General features: G+C 46.2%; 1 protein-coding gene across 3 annotated transcripts in view; it reads left to right on the plus strand.

Annotated features, from left to right (window-relative positions):
• hdac4 (histone deacetylase 4) overlaps positions 1-21,382 on the plus strand; it is a 243,538-nt gene that overhangs the window by 71,647 nt on the left and 150,509 nt on the right. The window contains exon 3 of one of the 3 annotated variants that reach the window (XM_014164296.3): positions 19,431-19,499. In XM_014164296.3, coding sequence (XP_014019771.2) covers positions 19,431-19,499 — 69 coding nt within the window. Of the gene's footprint in view, positions 1-19,277; positions 19,500-21,382 lie in introns of those variants that run through there. The other 2 variants (XM_014164295.3, XM_045704424.2) reach the window with 2 other exon arrangements.

A 21,382-nucleotide genomic window follows, 5' to 3' on the forward strand; every position in this document is an offset into this window, starting at 1 on the left:
GACTCTGGATTAGTGGAAACGCATTCTCTGGGGTGATGAATTACACTTCACCATCTGGCAGTCCGACGGACGAATCTGGGTTTGGCGGATGCCACGAGAACATTACCTGCCCGAATGCATAATGCCAACTGTGCATTTTGGTGGAGGAGGAATAATGGTCTGGGTCAGTTTTTTTCATGGTTCGGGCAAAGCCCCTTAGTTCTTGTGAAAGGAAATCTTAACGCTACAGCATCCAATGACATTCTGTGGTTCCAACTTTGGGGCAGAAGGCACAAAGCGAGGTCCATACAGAAATGGTTTATCGAGATTAGTGTGGAAGAACTTGACTGTCCTGCACAGAGTCCTGACCTCAACCCAATCAAACACCTTTGGGATGAATTGGAGCACCGACTGCGAGCCAGGCCTAATTGCCCAACATCAGTGCCCGACATCACTAATGCTCTTGTGTCTGAATGGAAGCAAGTCCCCGCAGCAATGTTCCAACATCTAGTGGAAAGCCTTCCCAGAAGAGTGGAGGCTGTTATAACAGCGAGGGGGGGACCAACTCCATATTAATGCCCATGCTTTTGGAATGAGATGTTCGACGAGTAAGTGTCCACATTCTTTTGGTCATATAGTGTACCTTATTATCCATCCCCATTGGCTACCAACCATTAGCGCTATAAACCATCCCCTCTTCTTCCTAGACGTCCCTTCAGGATTAACCTATAACAACTTCGCCATTGTGGTATAGCCTTTTTGTGTGGGAGCGGACCAGGCCTGAAAGCATTATTAAGTGCGGGTGGACTGGAGAGAGAAGGGGGGGATGGAGCGAGAGAGGGCATGCTGAGAGCTACCCTGGTCGCCAGAGCATTGGGGGGTGAAATGCAGATATTTATAGACACACAAGGCTTTCTCCGTCTTTCTCTCACACACACAAATAAAACACTCATACATGTGCTCAGATGCACAAAGAGGGCGACTGTTGAGCCTCCCACTCATTGATCTGACCATAGTCACCACACTAATAGAGTCCCCTTCCATGTGTTTCATCAGCCCAGCATCTCACTAACCCTCCACGCTATAGCAGCTGTCAACCGAACACAGCAGACCCCCTCTGAAGTCGACAGAGTAACGTAGCATTGTGCTTGGCACAAGTGACTCACTTTTGTTTTTGTTACTCATGTGGTGGGGAAAACATTTTTAAAAAGCTGTTGCAATTGGGTTGAGTTGCGTGTCATTCGCATGTTTTCATAGTCATGCGTTTAGATTGTGTTGGCCAAAAGAGGCCATGGACCAAAAGCATTGGGCCAGAAACCGAAAGGTCTCTCGTTCAAATTCCCAAGCCGACTAGGTGAAAAATATGTCTATGCCCTTGAACAAGGCACTTAACCCTAATTGCTCCAGTAAGACACACTGGATAAGAGTGTCTGCTAAATTACTAAAATGTAAAAGTAGAATGGATTAGAGAAATCCAAAGCCATGCTCCCCAAAGAAACACCAAGGGAATCAGGGAATGATCTAATCTGTAAGATCATATCACCAGCGTCATTTTACTACACTATTACATCCATGGAGGATCAAGACCCTTCCATTATCTAATGAAGTAATGCCTTAATAATAACGACAACGGTGATGACCTACGTAAACAATCATCCCTGGCTTACGCCGCTTACACTGTGTAATCGCCTGGCCCCTCTGCCCCCATTGACGTCAAGCGGGGCGGAGAAGCGGTCATATTGGGTCTAAAACCTCAGGCTCTGAAGGGAATGTAAAGCAAATATTGTGTGTGTGCGCGTGTGCATGTGTGTACCAATTGGTGTTTGTGGGAGTGTGGGTGTGCGTACGCATGTGTGTTTGTTCGTTTCTATGTGGAGCCATGTTTCTGGTCTTGACTTCTGGTCCCTCCGCTATGTCCTCTCAGAGTTGTCCCATTAGGATGGCCACCACCTCCAGTTTAGGCACTGTCCCTTCCAGGTTCTCTCTCCATACCTTGGGAAAGCAAGACTAAACTCTTTGCTGGGAGAAAGAAGATTTAAGAAAAGACTCAGACCCTGAGCTTGCTACGTTCAAGCCCATTTTTGCCAATGGGGTCGCAGTAAACAAACAATCCATTCTAGGCTCTTTGGAGTGTTGGCTTCGGAGCATGCACGCAAGCGTGCAGATTTTAATTGGTGTAGGAAGCAAGCCAATCACATGAAGCGAGGCTCTCTTACTTTGCTCCCGTTGTTGTTTTTGTTTTGTGTGAGCCCAGGTGGTGTTTCTTCAGTGCTAGCCAGGGGCATTTATTAGGGCTTCGACGGTTCAAAGACAATGTGTCAGTATGCCTTGTTGTTACGACAGGCTGCTTGAATGGCTCTTCGAATTGTGGCTGGGATCGGGGCACAAAGCATTTTTTCTCTATAGCTTCGTGACCCCCAGCTAGCACATAGTCAACTGGGGATGTATGTATGAAGCGTCTCAGAGTTAAAGTGCTGATTTAGGATCAGATTTTATCTTGTAGATCACACTGAATAGGATAACACGGACAGCGGAGACCTGAACCTAGATCATCGCTCCTACTCTGGGAAGCTTTTTGAATACTGCTCTGGTCCCTAAGGCTAGCCTATTTCGCAATTTATCTTTGCTTGGTTATACACAACCTGGAGAAGAAGGTCAGAGTGGAGGGACCTTGGATGCAGTTGAGAAGGAGGTGAGGGGAGAGGATGCAAGGAATTGCGTCAAGACTAGATGAGAACCAACTAGTTATTGAGGGCCTAGTTGGGAACACCTTGCTGTAGTCTTACGGCTGACTCCTCAACATCATGATAATGTGAACCTCTTAGTTAGAATGCCTACACTGAGACAACATTAAAATATGAGAGAATCCGAGAGATGTCCTACCTGTTTCACCCTGTGTTTATAACACCCGATATTTGCCTAATTACTGGTTTGAGTTCTCCAGCGAGGAAAGGCTCCGTTTCATAAAGCAAATCTTATAATTAAAGCATCTCCTCCATGATGTTAATGGCTATGGTCCTGCTTGTCAGAGAGCTCATCGTGACAGCCCTATCATTTCCACATTCCCCCATCCTTGCTGGATTCAGCCATATGAGGTTCAGCTTTAGGAGGAGAAACTGGTTTGCAAATGAAGGCTTAGACATTACCGTTGGTTTTAAAAAATAATTGGGTGGTTTAACGGTAACACCTTTCCTACCAGTGGAGAGTGGATTTTGGACAATCTCTTTGTCATTGCACTCTGGAGAAGATCTAAGAAATGTTTGTTTTCCTAAAATATATATTTTACGTCGAGCTCCAGTGACGCACAAGGATTCGAAATGTTGACCTTGTCATTGTACTGTTAAACCAACTCATCTGGCTGTCTGATGACTTTCTTTCTAAGCAGTGCCAATGACGATCGCGATTTGGAGGACTTACTCTATTCACACAAGTGGATTAAATCGTCTGAATAGCTTGTTGACATCAGATGGTATGGGATCTATGCATCAACAAATGGGGCTCAAGCAGAAACCCAGCCAATCCTGCTCTGAGCACATCGAGACGAGGGAGAGCAAACACTGAAACCAGCTCCCCACTCTGGCAATCACTCTTCTGCAACTCCAGAGTGAGAACAATACGTATGATTCAGAATCAACACAGTAAACTGAGCCATCGCCGACTAAATATAAACTCAGCAAAAAAAGTAACGTCCCTTTTTCAGGACCCTGTCTTTCAAAGATAATTCGTAAAAATCCAAATAACTTCACATATCTTCATTGTAAAGGGATTAAACATTGTTTCCCATGCTTGTTCAATGAACCATAAACAATTAATGAACATGCACCTGTGGAACAGTCGTTAAGACGCTAAAAGCTTACAGAAGGTAGGCAATTAAAGTCACAGTTATGAAAACTTAGGGGACACTAAAGCGGCCTTTCTATTGACTCTGAAAAACACCAAAAGAAAGATGCCCAGGGTCCCTGCTCATCTGTGTGAACGTGCCTTAGGCATGCTGCAAGGAGGCATGAGGACTGCAGATGTGGCCAGGCAATAAATTGTAATGTCCGTACTGTGAGATGCCTAAGACAGCGCTACAGGGAGACAGGACGGACAGCTGATTGTCCTCGCAGTGGCAGACTACGTGTAACAACACCTGCACAGAATCGGTACATCCGAACATCACACTTGCGGGACAGGTACAGGATGGCAACAACAACTGCCCGAGTTACACCAGGAACGCACAATCCCTCCATCAGTGCTCGGACTGTCTGCAATAGGCTGAGAGAGGCTGGACTGAGGGCTTGTAGGCCTGTTGTAAGGCTGGTCCTCACCAGACATCACAGGCAACAACGTCGCCTATGGGCACAAACCCATCATCGCTGGACCAGACAGACCTGGCAAAAAGTGCTCTTCACTGACGAGTCGCGGTCACCAGGGGTGATGGTCAGATTCACATTTATAGTCGAAGGAATGAGCGTTACACCGAGGCCAGTACTCTGGAGCAGGATCAATTTAGAGCTGGAGGGTCCGTCATGGTCTGGGGCGGTGTCATTGCAGGCAATCTCAACGTTGTGCATTGTAGGGAAGACATCCTCCTCCCTCATGTGGTACCCTTCCTGCAGACTCATCCTGACATGACCCTCCAGCATAACAATGCCACCAGCCATACTGCTCGTACTGTGCGTGATTTCCTGCAAGACAGGAATGTCAGTGTTCTGCCATGGCCAGCGAAGAGCCCGGATCTCAATCCCATTGAGCACTTCTGGGACCGATTGGATCGGAGGGTGAGGGCTAGGGCCATTCCCCCCAGAAATGTCCGGGAACTTGCAGGTGCCTTTGTGGAAGAGTGGGGTAACATCTCACAGCAAGAACTGGCAAATCTGGTGCAGTCCATGAGGAGGAGATGCTCTGCAGTACTTAATGCAGCTGGTGGCCACAGACTTTTGATTTTTACCCCCGTTTGTTCAGAGACACATTTTTCCATTTCTGTTAGTCACATGTCTGTGGATCTTGTTCAGTTTATGTCTCAGTTGTTGAATCTTATGTTCATACAAACATTTACACATGTTAAGTTTGCTGAAAATAAACGCAGTTGACAGTGAGAGGACGTTTCTTTTTTTTCTGAGTTTATGTACGTTTTGAATGAAGTGAGGGAGTAAATTAAAATGTTGGTTCACAAATGGAACCAAAGTCAATGACTTCATTTTTATGATGTGAAATGAGCTTGGCTAAAGCAACATTTTAGACCCACTGGGGTTGAAATGTGGTTACTTAAGGAACATTTGAACAGTTTTCGGGTGTACTCAAGTTCATATGATTGACAGTTTAATTTATATCTATGACACTGTCATGTCCATGTCATAGTGACACTGTCAAATAAAGTGTCTTTACCCTGTCCTTATCGAATCGGCTAGATGTGCTACGGTACATGTGCCGTTAATCATGCCAACAATCTTTTTCTGCCTGTGGACCTGCCCCAATCCTTTTTACCCTTCCAAGCAGTGAAAGAAGCAGGCGCACATACACAAGCCTGCATAAGGAATTTAATCATAATGATAACGCAGCAATCCACTCGGCATCAGATGGGGAAGTAATCCTCTGCAAACTCTCCCTAAAACCTGAGTGAGTGAGTGTGATTACTGATAATCCCCCTTCCTGGTTTACATGACATCAGCACTAGAGCCTGAGAGCAATAGAGCAAACCCTCCCACTCGCTTCTCGCCGCTACCGTCCGACGCACAGATCATTGTTTTATTGCCTCTGTTTCCTCCCTCCACATCTAGGCTACGTATTACTGACTAGGGTTGCACATTTTGGGGAATATTCAGAGGTGGAAACTTTCCGTGGGAATTAACGGGAATATATGGGGTTTAACGGAAATATATACAAACTATTATTAATACCATTTAAATGTAGATGTTTTTTTGCATGGGATATATTTACCATATCATAATGGAGACAGAAACATAAACCCTTTACCTTATCATATGTTGACATAATTGCAAATTATTAAATCCTTCCAATAGAAAAAAAAATGTAGTTACGAATTGAACTTTAATTAAATGAGTTGACTCTTCACATGGGATGATTCCACTGAACAACCAAAGAAAGGGAATATTGATCCCAAATGATTCATCGCATCTCCCTAAAACATTTTCACCATGCATCTGTAAAATGATAGTCTAGAAACTAAAGTTTTGGTTGTCTTCCTGTCAGGCTTCCATGTCTTCTCCCTGGACCTCCTCACTGTCCACCTCTTGAACATCAGACTCTGCGGCCTCATCTTCACTGTCACTTTCCAACCTTGTTGAGAATGGCTTGTTGTCAGGCTCAAAAAGCCTCAAATTTGCCCGGATGGCCACCAATCTTTCAAACCTTGCATTGGTCAGCCTGTTGCGTGCTTTGGTGTGTGTGTTCCCAAACACACACACCAAAGGCGGCTGATGTTGGTAAGATTTGGAGGATGATGGAGGCAACAGGGGAAAGAGCCTCAGATCCACAAACATCCTTCCACCAGGTGGCTGATGAGATATGTTGGCACGACTGCCATATTGCATCTCCATCCCAAAGCCCTTGCTTGGAAGTGTACTTCGCCAGACTGCCAAGAACCTTGCCCTCATCCAGGCCAAGGTGGCGAGACACAGTAGTGATGACACCATAGGCCTTTTTGATCGCTGCACCAGACAGGATGCTCTTGCCAGCATACTTGTAGTCCAACATGTACGCTGCGGTATGTATGGGCTTCAGGCAGAAGTCTTCACGCTTTTTGATGTATTTCAGAACTGCAGTTTCCTCTGCTTGGAGCAAGAGTGAAGTGGGCAGGGCAGTACGGATTTCTTCTCTTACATCTGGAAGCAGAGTCTGAACATGAGACAGGATGGCATTGTCTCCCTCAATCCGTGCAATGGCTACTGCTATAGGTTTCAGGAGTTTCAGGCTGCTTACCACTCTCTCCCAAAATACATCATCCAGGAGGATCCTCTTGATGGGGCTGTCCATACTGGAGAGACTCCTTCCCCTCCAGGAGACTTTCAAACATGACAACACCACCCCAACAGGTGTTGCTGAGCAGCTTCAATGTGGTGCTGTTATTCTTCTCACTTTGCTTGGTGAGGTAGATTGCTGTTATAACTTGATGACCCTTCACATACCTAACCATTTCCTTGGCTCTCTTGTAGAGTGTATCCTTTGTTTTCAGTGCCATGATGTCCTTGAGGAGCAGATTCAATGCATGAGCAGCACAGCCAATGGGTGTGATGTAAGGGTAGGACTCCTCCACTTTAGACCAAGCAGCTTTTATGTTCGCAGCGTTGTCTGTCACCAGTGCAAATACCTTCTGTGGTCCAAGGTCATTGATGACAGCCTTCAGCTCATCTGTAATGGAGAGACCGGTGTGTCTGTTGTCCCTTGTGTCTGTGCTCTTGTAGAATACTGGTTGAGGGGTGGAGATGATGTAGTTAATTATTCTTTGCCCACGAACATTCAACCACCCATCAGTGATGATTGCAATACAGTCTGCTTTCTCTATGATTTGTTTGACCTTCACTTGAACTCTGTTGAACTCTGCATCCAGCAAATTAGTAGATAAAGCATGTCTGGTTGGAGGGGTGTATGCTGGGCGAAGAACATTCAGACATCTCTTCCAATACACATTGCCTGTGAGCATCAGAGGTGAACCAGTTGCATACACAGCTTGAACAAGACATTCATCAGCATTTCTTTGACTACGTTCCTCCATTGAGTGAAAAAAAACGTCTGATTCCAGGAGGACCATGAGCTGTTGCTATTGATAAGGTGTCTGATTCATCATTTTCACCTCGAATAGAAGCAGAGGGACTTTTGTCAGAGGTTGATTGGTGTGAGCAATGAGGGAACTTTATGCACTTGGCCAGATGATTCTGTGTCTTTGTTGCATTCTTCACATGATTTTGCATGGTATTTGCAAATGTACACAGCCTTTCCTTCTACATCAGATAGTGCCTGTGGCGTTTTCCTGTAAAGATTAGAAAGAAATCTGTAAAAAAATAAATAATACAATTCCATGTACAGATAAATAGTTAAGCAGTTAGATTAAACAACTCCTTTGTAAGATAAATGTTTTAAAATGAAACACGTATGGAAACAGGTGAATTAACACTCCTCAGTTAGGAAGCTCAAACCCACATGGTAGCAACAACTAACTAGCAGAAAACAACAAGTTAGAAATGATTTAAACACACTTTGCTATAGGCTACCATTTACTAGTTAACAAAAATAATGTATGTCATATAAAATATATTCACCCCACCCAGTATTGTAATCAAAACTTACCAGAAAGCATTTAGTCCTTGGCTCAGACAGTGTAGTGGTGTGGGCTCAATAGCATCTCATTAGTGTGCAAGATCTTGAAAATCAGCTGTAGATGTGATGGAAGAGTGCACTGCACATGTGATGGGTTGCAATTCCATTGAATTGGGGATAGTTTAACCAAAATAGGCCACAAAACCAATAATTACCTCATGTGTATCCCACAAAAAAGGTTCACTGTTATAAGCTAACATTTTTTATTAATTTAAGCAAAATTATCCAAATTCCCAGGCTTAACTTCTCATGGAGAAAGTCCCACACTGTGCAACCCTAATTATGACACATCCATTTGAAATCCACGGAGGCTCAGACTGTAGGTCAATGGCATGACACAGTCAGAATGTTCAATCGGGATCTATTTGAGCCTCCGTAACTTCCGTTGTGTTTGTGCCGAGTTATTTGTTTTTACCGAATTCCCCAAGGATAAGAGCTTGTCATGAATTTCACAGAGGAGGTATGTTTGGGCATGTCATGTACAGTATCTCTCATGTTACAGTGACCCACCAAGAGTCTACCCACACACACACACACACACACACACACACACACACACACACACACACACACACACACACACACCAGCCTCTTAAATGAAATGGTCAGTTAGATTGAGGTCAGTGTGCCCCCCGCCCACTTTGGGAGCTCCCTCCACGGCCCACCCCCCTGAACCAATGTAACACCCATGCCAAGAGCAGCTCACAAAAGCAGCGTTACGCAATGCCAGTTGCAAAAAAAATGTAAAAAAGAAGGGAAATCTTGGAAAGTACATGATTGACGTCAGAGAGAGCCACATGTAAGACATTCTTGGCTAATTACTTGGAATGTCCTGGGTTATTGTAAAATGCTCCAGCTTGCGTGGCGTGCGCCAAAGGCGCGTTTTCTGGCCTGGCAATCTCTCTCCTCTTCTAGCCACTCTGCTCTGCTCTGCTCTCCTGTCCTCTCTTCACCTCTCCTCCTCTCTTCTCCTCCAGACCCTCTTTTTCACACACCGCTCTACTCCCTCTCTTTCCTGATCATATCTGACCTATGGAAGCAGCAGTGCAAGATAAAGTGGAGACGGCAGGCCTGTTTTGGTTCCTTCTCATACCCTTTGGACTTGTTGCTGCGCCTGGAATCACCCTCTCCTGCTATTAGCTAGGGCCTTGAAATCCAAAGATGGAGCGTTTGAAATGTTGGCGGATTATGCATGGAAAGTGGATTGCGTCGCAATCTGTAAAATTGAAACACAACTGGGCCACATCATTTTTGGAGGCAACTGATAAAGGTGGCCATACTAAAGTTTACATTTGTTTGTATCGTATCCTCTTTCCAAGCTTATTTTGTCAAAAGTATAAGAGTAGATATAACAAGGGGGATGTGTAACGAGAGGTTTTTGTTGGACTCCAGTCTGCTTCTGGAGTAAAGTCAATGGCTACCCTTCTCCCAAAGTGTGCACTTGTACACTATACCTCATTGATTGAAAAGGAATGGACTGGTGTAAAGGCGAGTGAACAAGTGCATACTTCAGGAGAACGATGGAGAATCAGAACACTGTCAATCTTTGATGCCGGTATGTTCACTGTTGAGTATTAATACATACTGTAGTCTAATCTGTATGCAATACCTGGCTTTATGAAAAGAATTTGCTGCAGTAAGATGACTCCATTGAAGTTGCTCTGAATAGAGCATTCAAAGTAACAAAAGTACTCCAACTGAACTCTGATTTTCAAGTTCACAGCAACAACCAGCTACAGGTACTGTAGCAGTGGCAAAAGTGTGCCACAGTGGGGAACATAAGAACTCTGTGAAACACCCTCGGATATTCCCTTCTTAGGAAGTCTGTCAGGAAGTGAACGGGAGCTGAAATGGTAGCGAGGGCCATCTCGAAACAAAGTCAAGCTCAGGGTGTTCTCCCCCGTCCTGTCCAACGTGCATTGGATTGACGTGGTGGTTGGGAGGTTGGATTAGTAGAGACTGGGTGGTACCCAGGGATTTGCAGAGGCCTCTGTGTCGGCGCTAGGAATGGCTTTAAAGTTCTCCCCCTGGACGCATGCCATGAGAGAGCCAGCCCTGATCGTTCCCCAGTGGGGGGGGGGGAGAGACCCAACACTGGGTTTTTAGCAATCCTCCTCTTGTCGGTTTTGCAGATATTCCATAGAACATTCTAGTGAAGCTAAGGCTGCATTGTTTCACTGAACACTATCGCTTTACTGTTAGTATAGGAATTGCATTTAGCATCTCATCCATACGCAGCATAACCCACCGTATCCTCAGTGCTCTGTACGGTAACAATGCGGGGTGCATGGTGGAGGGTTAAAAGAGGAACAAAAGCCAGTCAGCCCTGGGGTATCAAGGAGTGCCAGGCTAAGGGCATGTTGTTTAATCCAGACGGCTTGGCGGCCAGTTGTTTGTGCTCTGCCTCCTGGCTGGGCACCACGGCACGGCATGCAAAGCTATTCTTGGAGGATCTGGGGCGCGAATCTCTCTCTTCTTCCCCGAACACCTGGGGCTGTGGGTTGCTGTGTTACAGAGTCCCCCCCACTTGGTCTGCTCCATCACAGTCGAGACAGAGGGACAGCCACAGACTGTATCTAAACCCAGAGCCTAGATGAACTGTTGGTAGTGTTATTCCAGAGAGTGTGTGTGTGTGTGTGTGTGTGTGTGTGTGTGTGTGTGTGTGTGTGTGTGTGTGTGTGTGTGTGTGTGTGTGTGTGTGTGTTGTTCATTTCATAAAGCACATTTCAATAAAGCTTTTCACATTCACTCCTGGTTGAGGTTCATGAATGCAAGAGGTCTGTGTGGTGCGCAGTGTGAGAGATGCATGAGAATTGAATGTGTTTGCACATCTGTATGTGGTGAAGGGTGGTATTGGTGATTAGTAACTGGTACATGTGTATATGGCTGTAAAGCACGATCCCACTGCAGGGGCGGTTCTGGGGGGGGGGGCAGTGCCCCTGTGACAACAATTGTGTACCCCCTTGTGGCCCCCCTAAATGTGGAGTATGAAATAAGTTTTACATAACTAACTTTTGCTATCGTTCTTTTTTTTACATACGTTATTAGACAGTGGCAACGCGGAACACTGGTGATTATGAACATGGTCTTTTGCCTGCTAATGCTGCAAGGCAGTGAAGAAAATGATATGACAACAATAACGTCTAATATAACTGGCCCCTCTAACAGTACAACTGGCCCCAGCTTGGCCCCCCCCCAGTTGAAATGGTCTAGAACCGCCACTGTCCCACTGTTCATTGTCTGGGGGGACAAGGGCTAAGTAGTGGATGTACTTTAATCAGAACTCTGCTTGGATACCAGATGGTGGATCCTTTCCTGATAAATGTATGTAGATTAGAGACACACACACACACACACACACACACACACTGAACTGAACAGTGCTCTTGTTGAAGCTTTACTTGATTGAGTTCCTTTCTGTTTTGACCGCTCATGCCTTTTCATCTAACATGAGTCACAATCCTAGGAAATGTTACTGTAAATGCTAGTTCAAACTAGTTGTGAACGTACAATATTCTTGTGAATGTAAAGTGTGTGTGTGTCATCAAGCGCTGACTGAGAGGATGATTGGTGTGTGTTTCAACCAGCTGAAAGGCGTGTTCACCCAGGGAACAGAGGCAGTGACTCACACTTTCTGTTTGTCTCAGCGACGTGAACCTGCCTCCAGACGTGATTCACTGCATAGACAAACGCACGCACGCACGCTCTCACACACACACACACACACACACACACACACACACACACACACACACACACACATGCAAAAAACACACACTCACGCAAAAAACACACACACACACACACACATGCAAAAACACACACACACACACACACACACACACACACACACACACACACACACACACACACACACACACACACACACACTGTATATCCACTCCATTCTCTGTGACCTTCAGTAAAAAACAGCACACAACATTCTAGGAATATCAATACTAAGTGAAGGTAATGGTTAGAATGTGAGCTGTTTCCGCAGAGCTAACACCTGTGTGTGTGGGTGTGTGTTTACTGTGTTTGTCCGTGTGTGTGTCTACATATGTCGGTACATTTTTGCATGTGTTAATATGCAGAATAGATGATTTGCAGCATGTTAGAGGCATGCTATTCTCCCTTAGACTGTGCCTGGAGTTGAGCGTGACGATAAATGACTTTCAGAAGCGTCACTTCTGCATGATGTTACATGTCAGGAAATCACACCCGTACACTGGCATCCGACCACAGTTTTAGAAAGATAGGGCTGATTGTCTTAAATATAGGTTATCATCTGAAAAGGGAGGTACATTTAGCTTTACAGTGCAAAGTGCTTTGTAACCACAATGGTCGTGTCCATTTCTTTTCATTCAGTGATCTCTGGTCCCCTCTTTCTGAGAGAGAGGGAGAGGAGAGAAGAGAGAGAGAGAGAGAGCAGTTCTGTAGCTAGGGAGAAGTAATCCTTGAGACATGTATTGGTGTCCTTGTCCAAGGTTTACTGTTAACATGGGATTCTATTCTCCTCATCCTATCTTCTCTTCCACCTCCTTCCACTCACCCCCCTCCCCATCTACCCACACTCCGCGCCCTCTCACTGTCCCCTTGCTCTCTCTCCCCCCTCTCCGTTAGCCCGTGCTAATGCTAGCCCCTCCAGAGAGGCTGATGGATGCCTGCTACAGGAGCCTTCTCCTCAGCCTCCCGACCAACAGAACACTCCTACCCTCCTAATAGCCCATTAAGTCCTCCAGTGTCCTCGACTCCTTGGCAGATCCTCTCCAGGGTGCTTCAAAGACGCCCCACCATCCCATGATCCTTTTTGACGGGCGCCCTTCTTGAGTTTTGCGGGGGATCCCTTTGCTCCTTTGGGGAGACGAGCCTTCTGCCGCTACTCCATATTGAGTATCTACTCACTGTACGTTCTAAAGGCAGGGTATGTTATGGGGCTTCTGGGGGGAGAGGGGGGGTTTTGGATCATGCATGGGGATTGAGTAGCTCCTCTCCTCCTAGCCTGCGTTCCCCTCCCATCTTAGAGGGGAGCAGTGATGAACATCCTGAGATGTAGTGAGTCTGGGTGTGCTGGTTTTTTAAATCTAAACCACCTAGCAGCAATATGAATAGAAGAGGGTGGCGCTATCACCATATTGATTACACCTGTCTGGTGCCTGAGTTTTGGTTACTGTGTGTAGATTGGTCTGGCTGGCAGGCCAGCCATCATGGCTGGGTTGTCCAGTCTGGTTTGCGCTGGGAAGACAGTTTGGCCACCGTGTGTAGGTTATAGAGTAGAGGCCGGTTGAGGCTGAGAGGGAGGGAGGGAGGGAGGGGAGGGAGGGAGGGAGGGAGGGAGGGAGGGAGGGAGGGGGAGAGGGGCAGCTTGGCTTCTGTTCAGTGGTCTATCAGGTGTAAGTGTGAGCTGTTGGAGTGTTGAGGTTATGTGTGGGTGGGTTAGTGTGTGTATGTATGTGTGTGCGCACAACCTGTACGTTCACACATGCATGTTTGTGTGTGCATGTGTCTCTGTCTGTGTGTGTTGGATCGGGGGGCTCCACTTGAACTACACCGGCTGTGTGCCCAGTGGGGTGGTCTCGCCTGGCAGGAGTGCCCCCCCCCCGCGCTCTCCCCCTCTACTTCCTGCCCGACCAGCCTGTGTCCTGTCAGTGTGGTCAACTTGGCACAGACACCCCTCACTGACCATACGGAGCACATCCATGTTTATTCAGCTAATGCATCCATCCTCTACCCCCTCCCTATGAGTCAAGCCTCAGGACTATGGCTATTTATTGATCAAGGTGACCGCTGAGGGTCCCGCCACTAGCTCCCTTTAATGGGCTCTCTGACACAACACAACACACACACACACACGGCCGTCTCCGCCTTTTCCCTGAATCCTGACCTTCATTTATTTGCTTGTGATTTGCCCGTCTCAAGGGGGCTATTGGAGTCTTCAGGCTACAGGCTCTCTGTCCTGTCAAGATGAAGATCTGTCCACTCAGCCAGACGCTGACCTGGTTTGTTTTGGCTGATTGTCAACATGCCTCACCTCGTATGCAGTTGGAACATCACAGAATCTGTCTTTTCCCTTTAAACCTTACTGTCCATGGTTCATAGTCGTACCGGTTACTTCACCTACCATTGCATTATACACAATTGTCCTTTTCTTACATGCTAGTTCGAGACAAGTAGAGCTCTTTGCCAACCCGAGTGGTTACAATAACCTTACTACTATGTGGAATCGTGACATTTGAACCTCAGGGTGACATTTTCTGTCCATTAGATAGCCCTCACAGTGCACAAAATGGACCATATTTGGGACTTGCCTGACGACTCAAGCTGAATTCTTCCGCTGCTCTATCGTTAGCTACATACGATCATTTAAGTTGTTTGTGTTCCCGGGGATATACTGGAGTATTTACATTGTCTCTCCCCGTGTTTTTACACTGTCGCTACTCGCTGTTTATTATCTATGCGTCTTCACTTTACACTTTACAAATGACCTCGACTAACCTGTACCCACGCACATTGACTCTGTACCGGTACACCCTGTATATAGCCTCGTTATTGTTATGTCATTTTCTTGTTACTTTTTTTTGATTAGATGTATTTTTTACTTTATTTAGTCAATTCTTGAGCTGCATTGTTGGTTAAGGGCTTGTAAGTAAGCATTTCACGGTAACCTGTTGTATTCGGCGCATGTGACAAATACAATTTGATTTATGTTGATGTCCAAATGAGGGGTGTTTTACGTAACAAAGTCTTCAGCGATTTGGATAATCTCTAACCAATCAAGAGTATCAAAGCCAACGACGAATTTCTACATGCCACTTTACCCACGTGCTCTGGGACCAATCAGAACGGTTCGAATGCGTTTGCGTTCTAGAAATCATCGGGGAGGTACTCAGATCCAGACTCATTGGTAGAAGAAAGTAACGTCCGTCGGCGTGGTTAACGTTTGGCCGGAACATGGAATTTGGGTAGCCAGGCAGGACTGAGCTCCAGGTCAGCTCAGCTTTACATAGGTTGTTATTTTCTATTTTGAGTAGTGAAATCCATCTGTCCATCGGATACTTAGCGAGGTCCAAACAGAGTGTGTGTGATTTGTATGTGTTTGTTTCAGTTTAGCTGCGGATAAGGGCTTTTCTCTTGAAAGGCTGCTGTCTGCTCTAAACATGTTGTGATGAGCCTCTTCACAGTTCACTGGGTCCCATCCTAAGGCTGGAGGGGGCTATTTATCTCTCTCTCTCTCGCTCTCCGTCTTGCTCGGTCTCTTTCGCCACCCTTTCTCTCTCTATCTCACCCTCTTGGCTTTTCTCTCTCTCTGTCTCTCCCCCCACATCCCCTCCCTCCCTCCCCTCCCTCCCAGAAGGCCTTCTGTTTGATATTTCATTAAAGAGAGAGAGAGAGAGGTTGAGTGTGAGGCTTCCTGAGGACACACCAGTATCTCTGCTCTGTGTTTGCTCTGGTTGCCGTGGAGAAGATGATGTGCTCTCAGCCGGCTGTACTGTTTGTCGGCCACCTGCCCCCTCACGGCCCTCTCTTCTTTCCCTGGCTGTCAGGGGTCAAGGTTCAAATGCACTCCACCGCTTTAATGAAAAGAAAATGCGCCCTCCTCCCTGACGCCTCGCTTCCCCTTGTGGCACGCACATATCTCTCTCCCTCGCTCTCTCACACACTCTATTTCTCATGTGCTCTCTCCGCTCTCCATTTCTTTCTCTCTCTATGGGCTCTTTCTGTTGTCTCTCTCACACTTTCATTCCCTTTCTCTTCGTCGTACCTTCTTCTCTCCCTCTTTTTCTCTCTCTCCCTCCCTCTGCCTTTTGGGTCACATAAGGTGTTAGTTGTAACACATTCTCACAAAGGGAATGGAAGGCATTGGAGGGACAGAAGTGCAGTTAGATTACAATTAGGAGCTTCTCTGGGAGGGGTGTTTGTGTGTGTGCGTGTGTGTGTTTGTGTGTGAGAGAGAGACAGACGGGCCAGTCCTCCTCCGGCCCATCAGGCTTTGGTGTCATCTTTCTGCCATCTGCCACTGCCACCCTACTAGCACACACACACACACACACACACACACACACACACACACACACACACACGCACACAAATGCTACCCATCGACAATTCTTACATCTCTGCCATCCAAATGTGTCTAATCCTGCTCTGTAACGACACTGCATTAGGACTTATATTTGCGGCAGAGAAACACACTTGCGCGCACACACACACACGTGCGCACACACACAATAAGATGCATCTTTTTGCAGTGAGACAGAAGTGAAGTTTGTCACTTGAACACCTTGAGTACCGTAAAGTAGTGTATCATGTCACGTGTGTGTGTGTGTGTGTGTGTGTGTGTGTGTGTGTGTGTGTGTGTGTGTGTGTGTGTGTGTGTGTGGCGTGCATGCAAGAACATATATGTGTGTGCGTGTGTGTGTGTGCGTCGTGTGTGTGTGTGTGTGTGTGTGTGTGTGTGTGTGTGTGTGTGTGTGTGTGTGCGTGCGTGCGTGCGCTTCCTGATTTGCCTGTGTCCCCTGGCGTTGGCTGCTGGTTAGTGATGCGGGGCGCGTCCCCTCTCTGCTCTCTTGGCTAATTAAAATGCCATTATGGCATCGCAGGCATCACGGCCCGCCTGCTCTACCAGCCCCTCCAAAAATAGCCCTGCCAACACACACACACCACACACACACAAAGACACGCACACACGCACACACACCCCAGCTCTTTGTTGTCTCCCCTCTTTCTCTTTGCGTTCGTCTTCCCACCATCCTTCTTTTTCAGCAGAGGGGAAGGCATGCAACGTGTGTGTGTGTGTGTGTGTGTGTGTGTGTGTGTGTATGTGTGTATGTGTGTGTGCGTGCGTGCGTGCGTGCGTGCGTGTGCATATTTGTCTGAGAGAGTGTGTGTGTCCATGTGCATATTTGTCTGAGAGAGTGGGTGTGTGTGTTTGGAGATGTGTATGTATTAGTAATTTAGCGTGAGTGTGTGTGTGTGTGATATGAATGTTTAATCCCTCCTCCTCGCCCTCCATCATGTATTAATCATGACCCCAGTCTGGATGGGCTGAAAATAGCGCCGTGCAACCCAGAAAAACAAAGCTGTGTGTGTGTGTGTGTGTGTGTGTGTGTGTGTGTGTGTGTGTGTGTGTGTGTGTGTGTGTGTGTGTGTGTGTGTGTGTGTGTGTGTGTGTGTGTGTGTGTGTGTGTACCTACTCTACTTGGGCATTGTCCAGCCATTATAGCCAGGCTATCTCCCACTGTTATCCACATGTTGTTAAGGCTCTGCTCACATCTCAATGCAGGTGTCAGTTACAGTGAATGTGCAATTGTTTCTGTTGTTGTATATATTGTTTTTGTGTAGTCGCTACTTTTGCAATTTTGTTGCTTTTTTGGAGTAGATCGTAAAGTGTTGAAAAGAAAGGGCGCTAGTCAGCCGGATTAGAACCCATCCTGAATCTAGTATACACGTGTCCCGGGGGTCCATGGCTGTAACCGCTGGACCACACAGGCCACGTGTGTTTTTGTTTGTGGGTCTGTGTACACATAGACATTTCTAAATGTCATAAGCTGATATACTCTAGATGCTTCGGCTCGGGAGACAAGAGAATCACACCGGATGTCTACCTTAGTAAACACTGTGCCCCAATCCCCCCCCCCACCACCCATTAAAAACTCCTAGAGTGGTTCTGTATTTAGCTCTCCGTTCACTTGATTCACCCCCGGCTGTCGGCCTCCTGCCAAGGTGGTTTGATGGGCTAGTCAAAGCAACGAGACTGGAGCAGTGGTATTGGGAGAGCGAGGAGAGACGGAGAGATATAGAAGGAGGAACAGGTTCCAAGTGGGAGTGTTTCCTTCCTTTCCATAGACTAGTACGCCCAAGAAATAGACTGCTTTTCGGTCAGCCCATGCGTTGGCATCGCACGTCCCTTCGCACGTCCCTTCGCACTTACTTTCGCGCTTTCGGGTCAATTTACTATGATTTACCCGCCATTGTGGATGGATGGATGAAGGGAGGGAGGGAGGGATGGAGAGAGGGATAGAGGAGAAGGAAGAAGGAAACGAGGGGGACAGTGGTTTGTTTAGGAGAGCTGCTGTGACAGGTGTTGAGCCAGCAGGGAAGGCGTATGTGTCACCACCAGTCTGGTGATAGTGAGTCCATAGACTTGTTTATTCAGTTCTATATACAGTATATAAGCTCCACTGAGCTGTGTGAGTAGGGAAAGTGTGTCTCTATCTTTATGCAGGAAAGCCCAACAATGTTTTACTGTCTCTCGTTTTTGTTAGCCAATCAGCGTGTTTGTGGATGTGTATGCTCACGTGTGTTTTTGGCTTGCTTGAGAATCATGTCATTTTAAATGTGTGGGATTGTCATTTTAAATGTGTGGGATTGTCAAGTACTGTCTGTGTGTGTGTGCGTGTGTGCGTGTGTGTGTGCGTGTGTGTGTGTGTGTGTGTGTGTGTGTGTGTGTGTGTGTGTGTGTGTGTGTGTGTGTGTGTGTGTGTGTGTGTGTGTGTGTGTGTGAGTGTGTGTGTGTGTGTTTCTCCCCCTCTCCCCCACTGGTCTATTTATAGCCGGGTCCTCCCTGAGCTGATCCAAAGCCTTTTCATGTTACCACTATAATTATCATCCTCACCAAGACGCACCCTACGTGTGTGTGTGTGTGTGTGTGTGTGTGTGTGTGTGCACGTGCAAACATGCGAGAAATGCATGTGTTTGTTTAAACAGTAGAAGCATACATAGGTGCCTGCATACTCGATTCACATTAGTTTATTTTTACATGCCTCTTTCTCTCTCCTCTCCCTCCCTCGCTCCCTCCCCCTTTCTCTCTCTGTGCAGACACTGAACCAATCACGTTGAAGTCATAACAGAACGCTGAGCACATGCAGCTTCAACTGTGTTGCAGCACTAGGCTAGGCAGAAGCCTCCTCTTCCTCTGCTCTTCCTCTCCTCATTCAACTGGTTTTCTCTACCGCCGTCTATCCCTGGCTTCTCCCTCTCCCTCCTTCTCTTTCTATCGCTCTCTCTCTCTTTCTCTCTCTGGGATATGTAGTCTTTTAGCTGGGCCTCAGTAGATTATACACATTCCCCTTTGTTATCGATGCTGCGGACCATATTTGAAACGGACTCTCCTTCCTTTCTCTCCCCTGCAGATGGACTGCCCAGGAAAGAGCAGCCCTTGGAACTTCTGAAGCCATCTGGCCTCAACCACATCCAATCTGGTAGGAGCACCATGACTCTCTCTCTCTCACTCTTTCTCAAGCTCTCTTGTTTTCTTTCTCGCTCTCTTTCTCATCTTTCTATCTCTTTCTCCTCTCTTTCTTGTCTCTCTCTCTCTTTCCCTCTCTCTTTCCCTCTTTCTTCTCTCTCTCTCTCTCTCTCTCTCTCTTTCCCTCTCTCTTTGTCTCTCTCTTTCCCTCTCTCTTTCTCCCCTTTCTATCTCTTTCTTTCTCTCTCTCTCTCAATGTTTATCTCTAGCTCTCTTTCCTTCTTTCTTTCTCCCGCTCTTTCTTAACCTCTTTCTCTCTCCCTCTGTGTGTCTGTGTGGTGTGTGTTTGGCTCTGCTGTGGGCTCATGCCTTACCATGTGTGTCCCTGCAGGTCTGGCTCAAGGCTAGAGACCAGAGGAAGAATGCGTCACTAAGCAACATGTCTGCACGCACATGCAACCATACTAACCCCACAATCCCATACACAGAGTCTATGGTAGAACACAGGTGCATGTAAACGTACACACACTGCTTGTGTTGCTACATGCTAGGATTACTATCGCCGTCAAATACTATCATCATTACCTGCATGTTAGCTAAGGGGTCATTTTATTTTGCGAGAGTGGCTGCGAGACGGAGCAGGGAACGTGCAGTGAAGTATCAAACAGCTGGGAACAACCTGACACAACAGTCGTCCCTCAGAGCATGACACTTGGTAATGACTATTTCAGTGGGAAAAGATGTTAGTTCACCATACGCACACACATCATGCACACGAATGAATGCACACACTCACACCAACACATGCACATGCGAATACACGCACACACGCACCCTTGTGCACGCACACACACTCACACACACTGGACTGGTGGCTTTGGGCTGTGGTCATATACTCACAATTGTTATTTTTAGGGGGTAGATCAGCTTTAACATTGCATATAGATTGTGGCTTACATCAATTTAATTGTCTGCATCATTTACCATGCCCCATATATGTTTTTGTAAATATATAAAACATTTTTTTTTTTTATAGATTTCCCCTTATTGTCCCCTAACCCTAAAATCCCTCACCTAATTGGAGTAAACTAATGGACAACAACAGGCTTCTACCTCCAGCTTATACATAATATATACATTTTACAGAAACAGTATATACAGTACCAGTCAAAAGTTTGGACACACCTACTCATTCAAGGGTTTTTCTTTATTTGTACTATTTTCTACATTGATAGATATCAAAACTATGAAAAAACATATGGAACATGTAGTAACCAAAAAAAGTGTTAAACAAATCCAAATATATTTTATATTTGCGATTCTTCCAAGTAGCCACCCTTTTCCTTGATGACAGCTTTGCACACACTTGGCATTCTCTCAACAAGCTCCATGAGGTAGTCACCTGGAATGCATTTAATTTAACAGGTGTGCCTTGTTAAAAGTTCATTTGTGTAATTTATTTTCTTCTTAATGTGTTTAAGCCATTCAGGTAGAGCTGGTATACAGAAGATAGCCCTATTTGGTAAAAGACCAAGTCCATATTATGGCAAGAACAGCTCAAATAAGCAGTCCATCATTACTTTAAGCCGTGAAGGTCAGTCAATCTGAAAAATGTCAAGAACTTTGAAAGTTTCTTCAAGTGCAGTCGCAAAAACCATCAAGCGCTATGATGAAACTGGCTCTCATGAGGACCACCACAGGAAAGGAAGACCCAGAGTTAACTCTGCTGCAGAAGATAAGTTCATTAGAGTTACCAGCCACAGAAATTGCAGCCCAAATAAATGCTTCACAGAGTTCATGTAACAGACACATCTCAACATCAGCTGTTCAGAGGAGACTGCGTGAATCAGGCCTTCATGGTTGAATTGCTCTAAAGAAACCACTACTAAAGGACAC

Source organism: Salmo salar, chromosome 21, assembly GCF_965601325.2.
Source record: "Salmo salar chromosome 21, fSalSal1, whole genome shotgun sequence".
NCBI classification, from domain to species: Eukaryota; Metazoa; Chordata; class Actinopteri; order Salmoniformes; family Salmonidae; genus Salmo; species Salmo salar.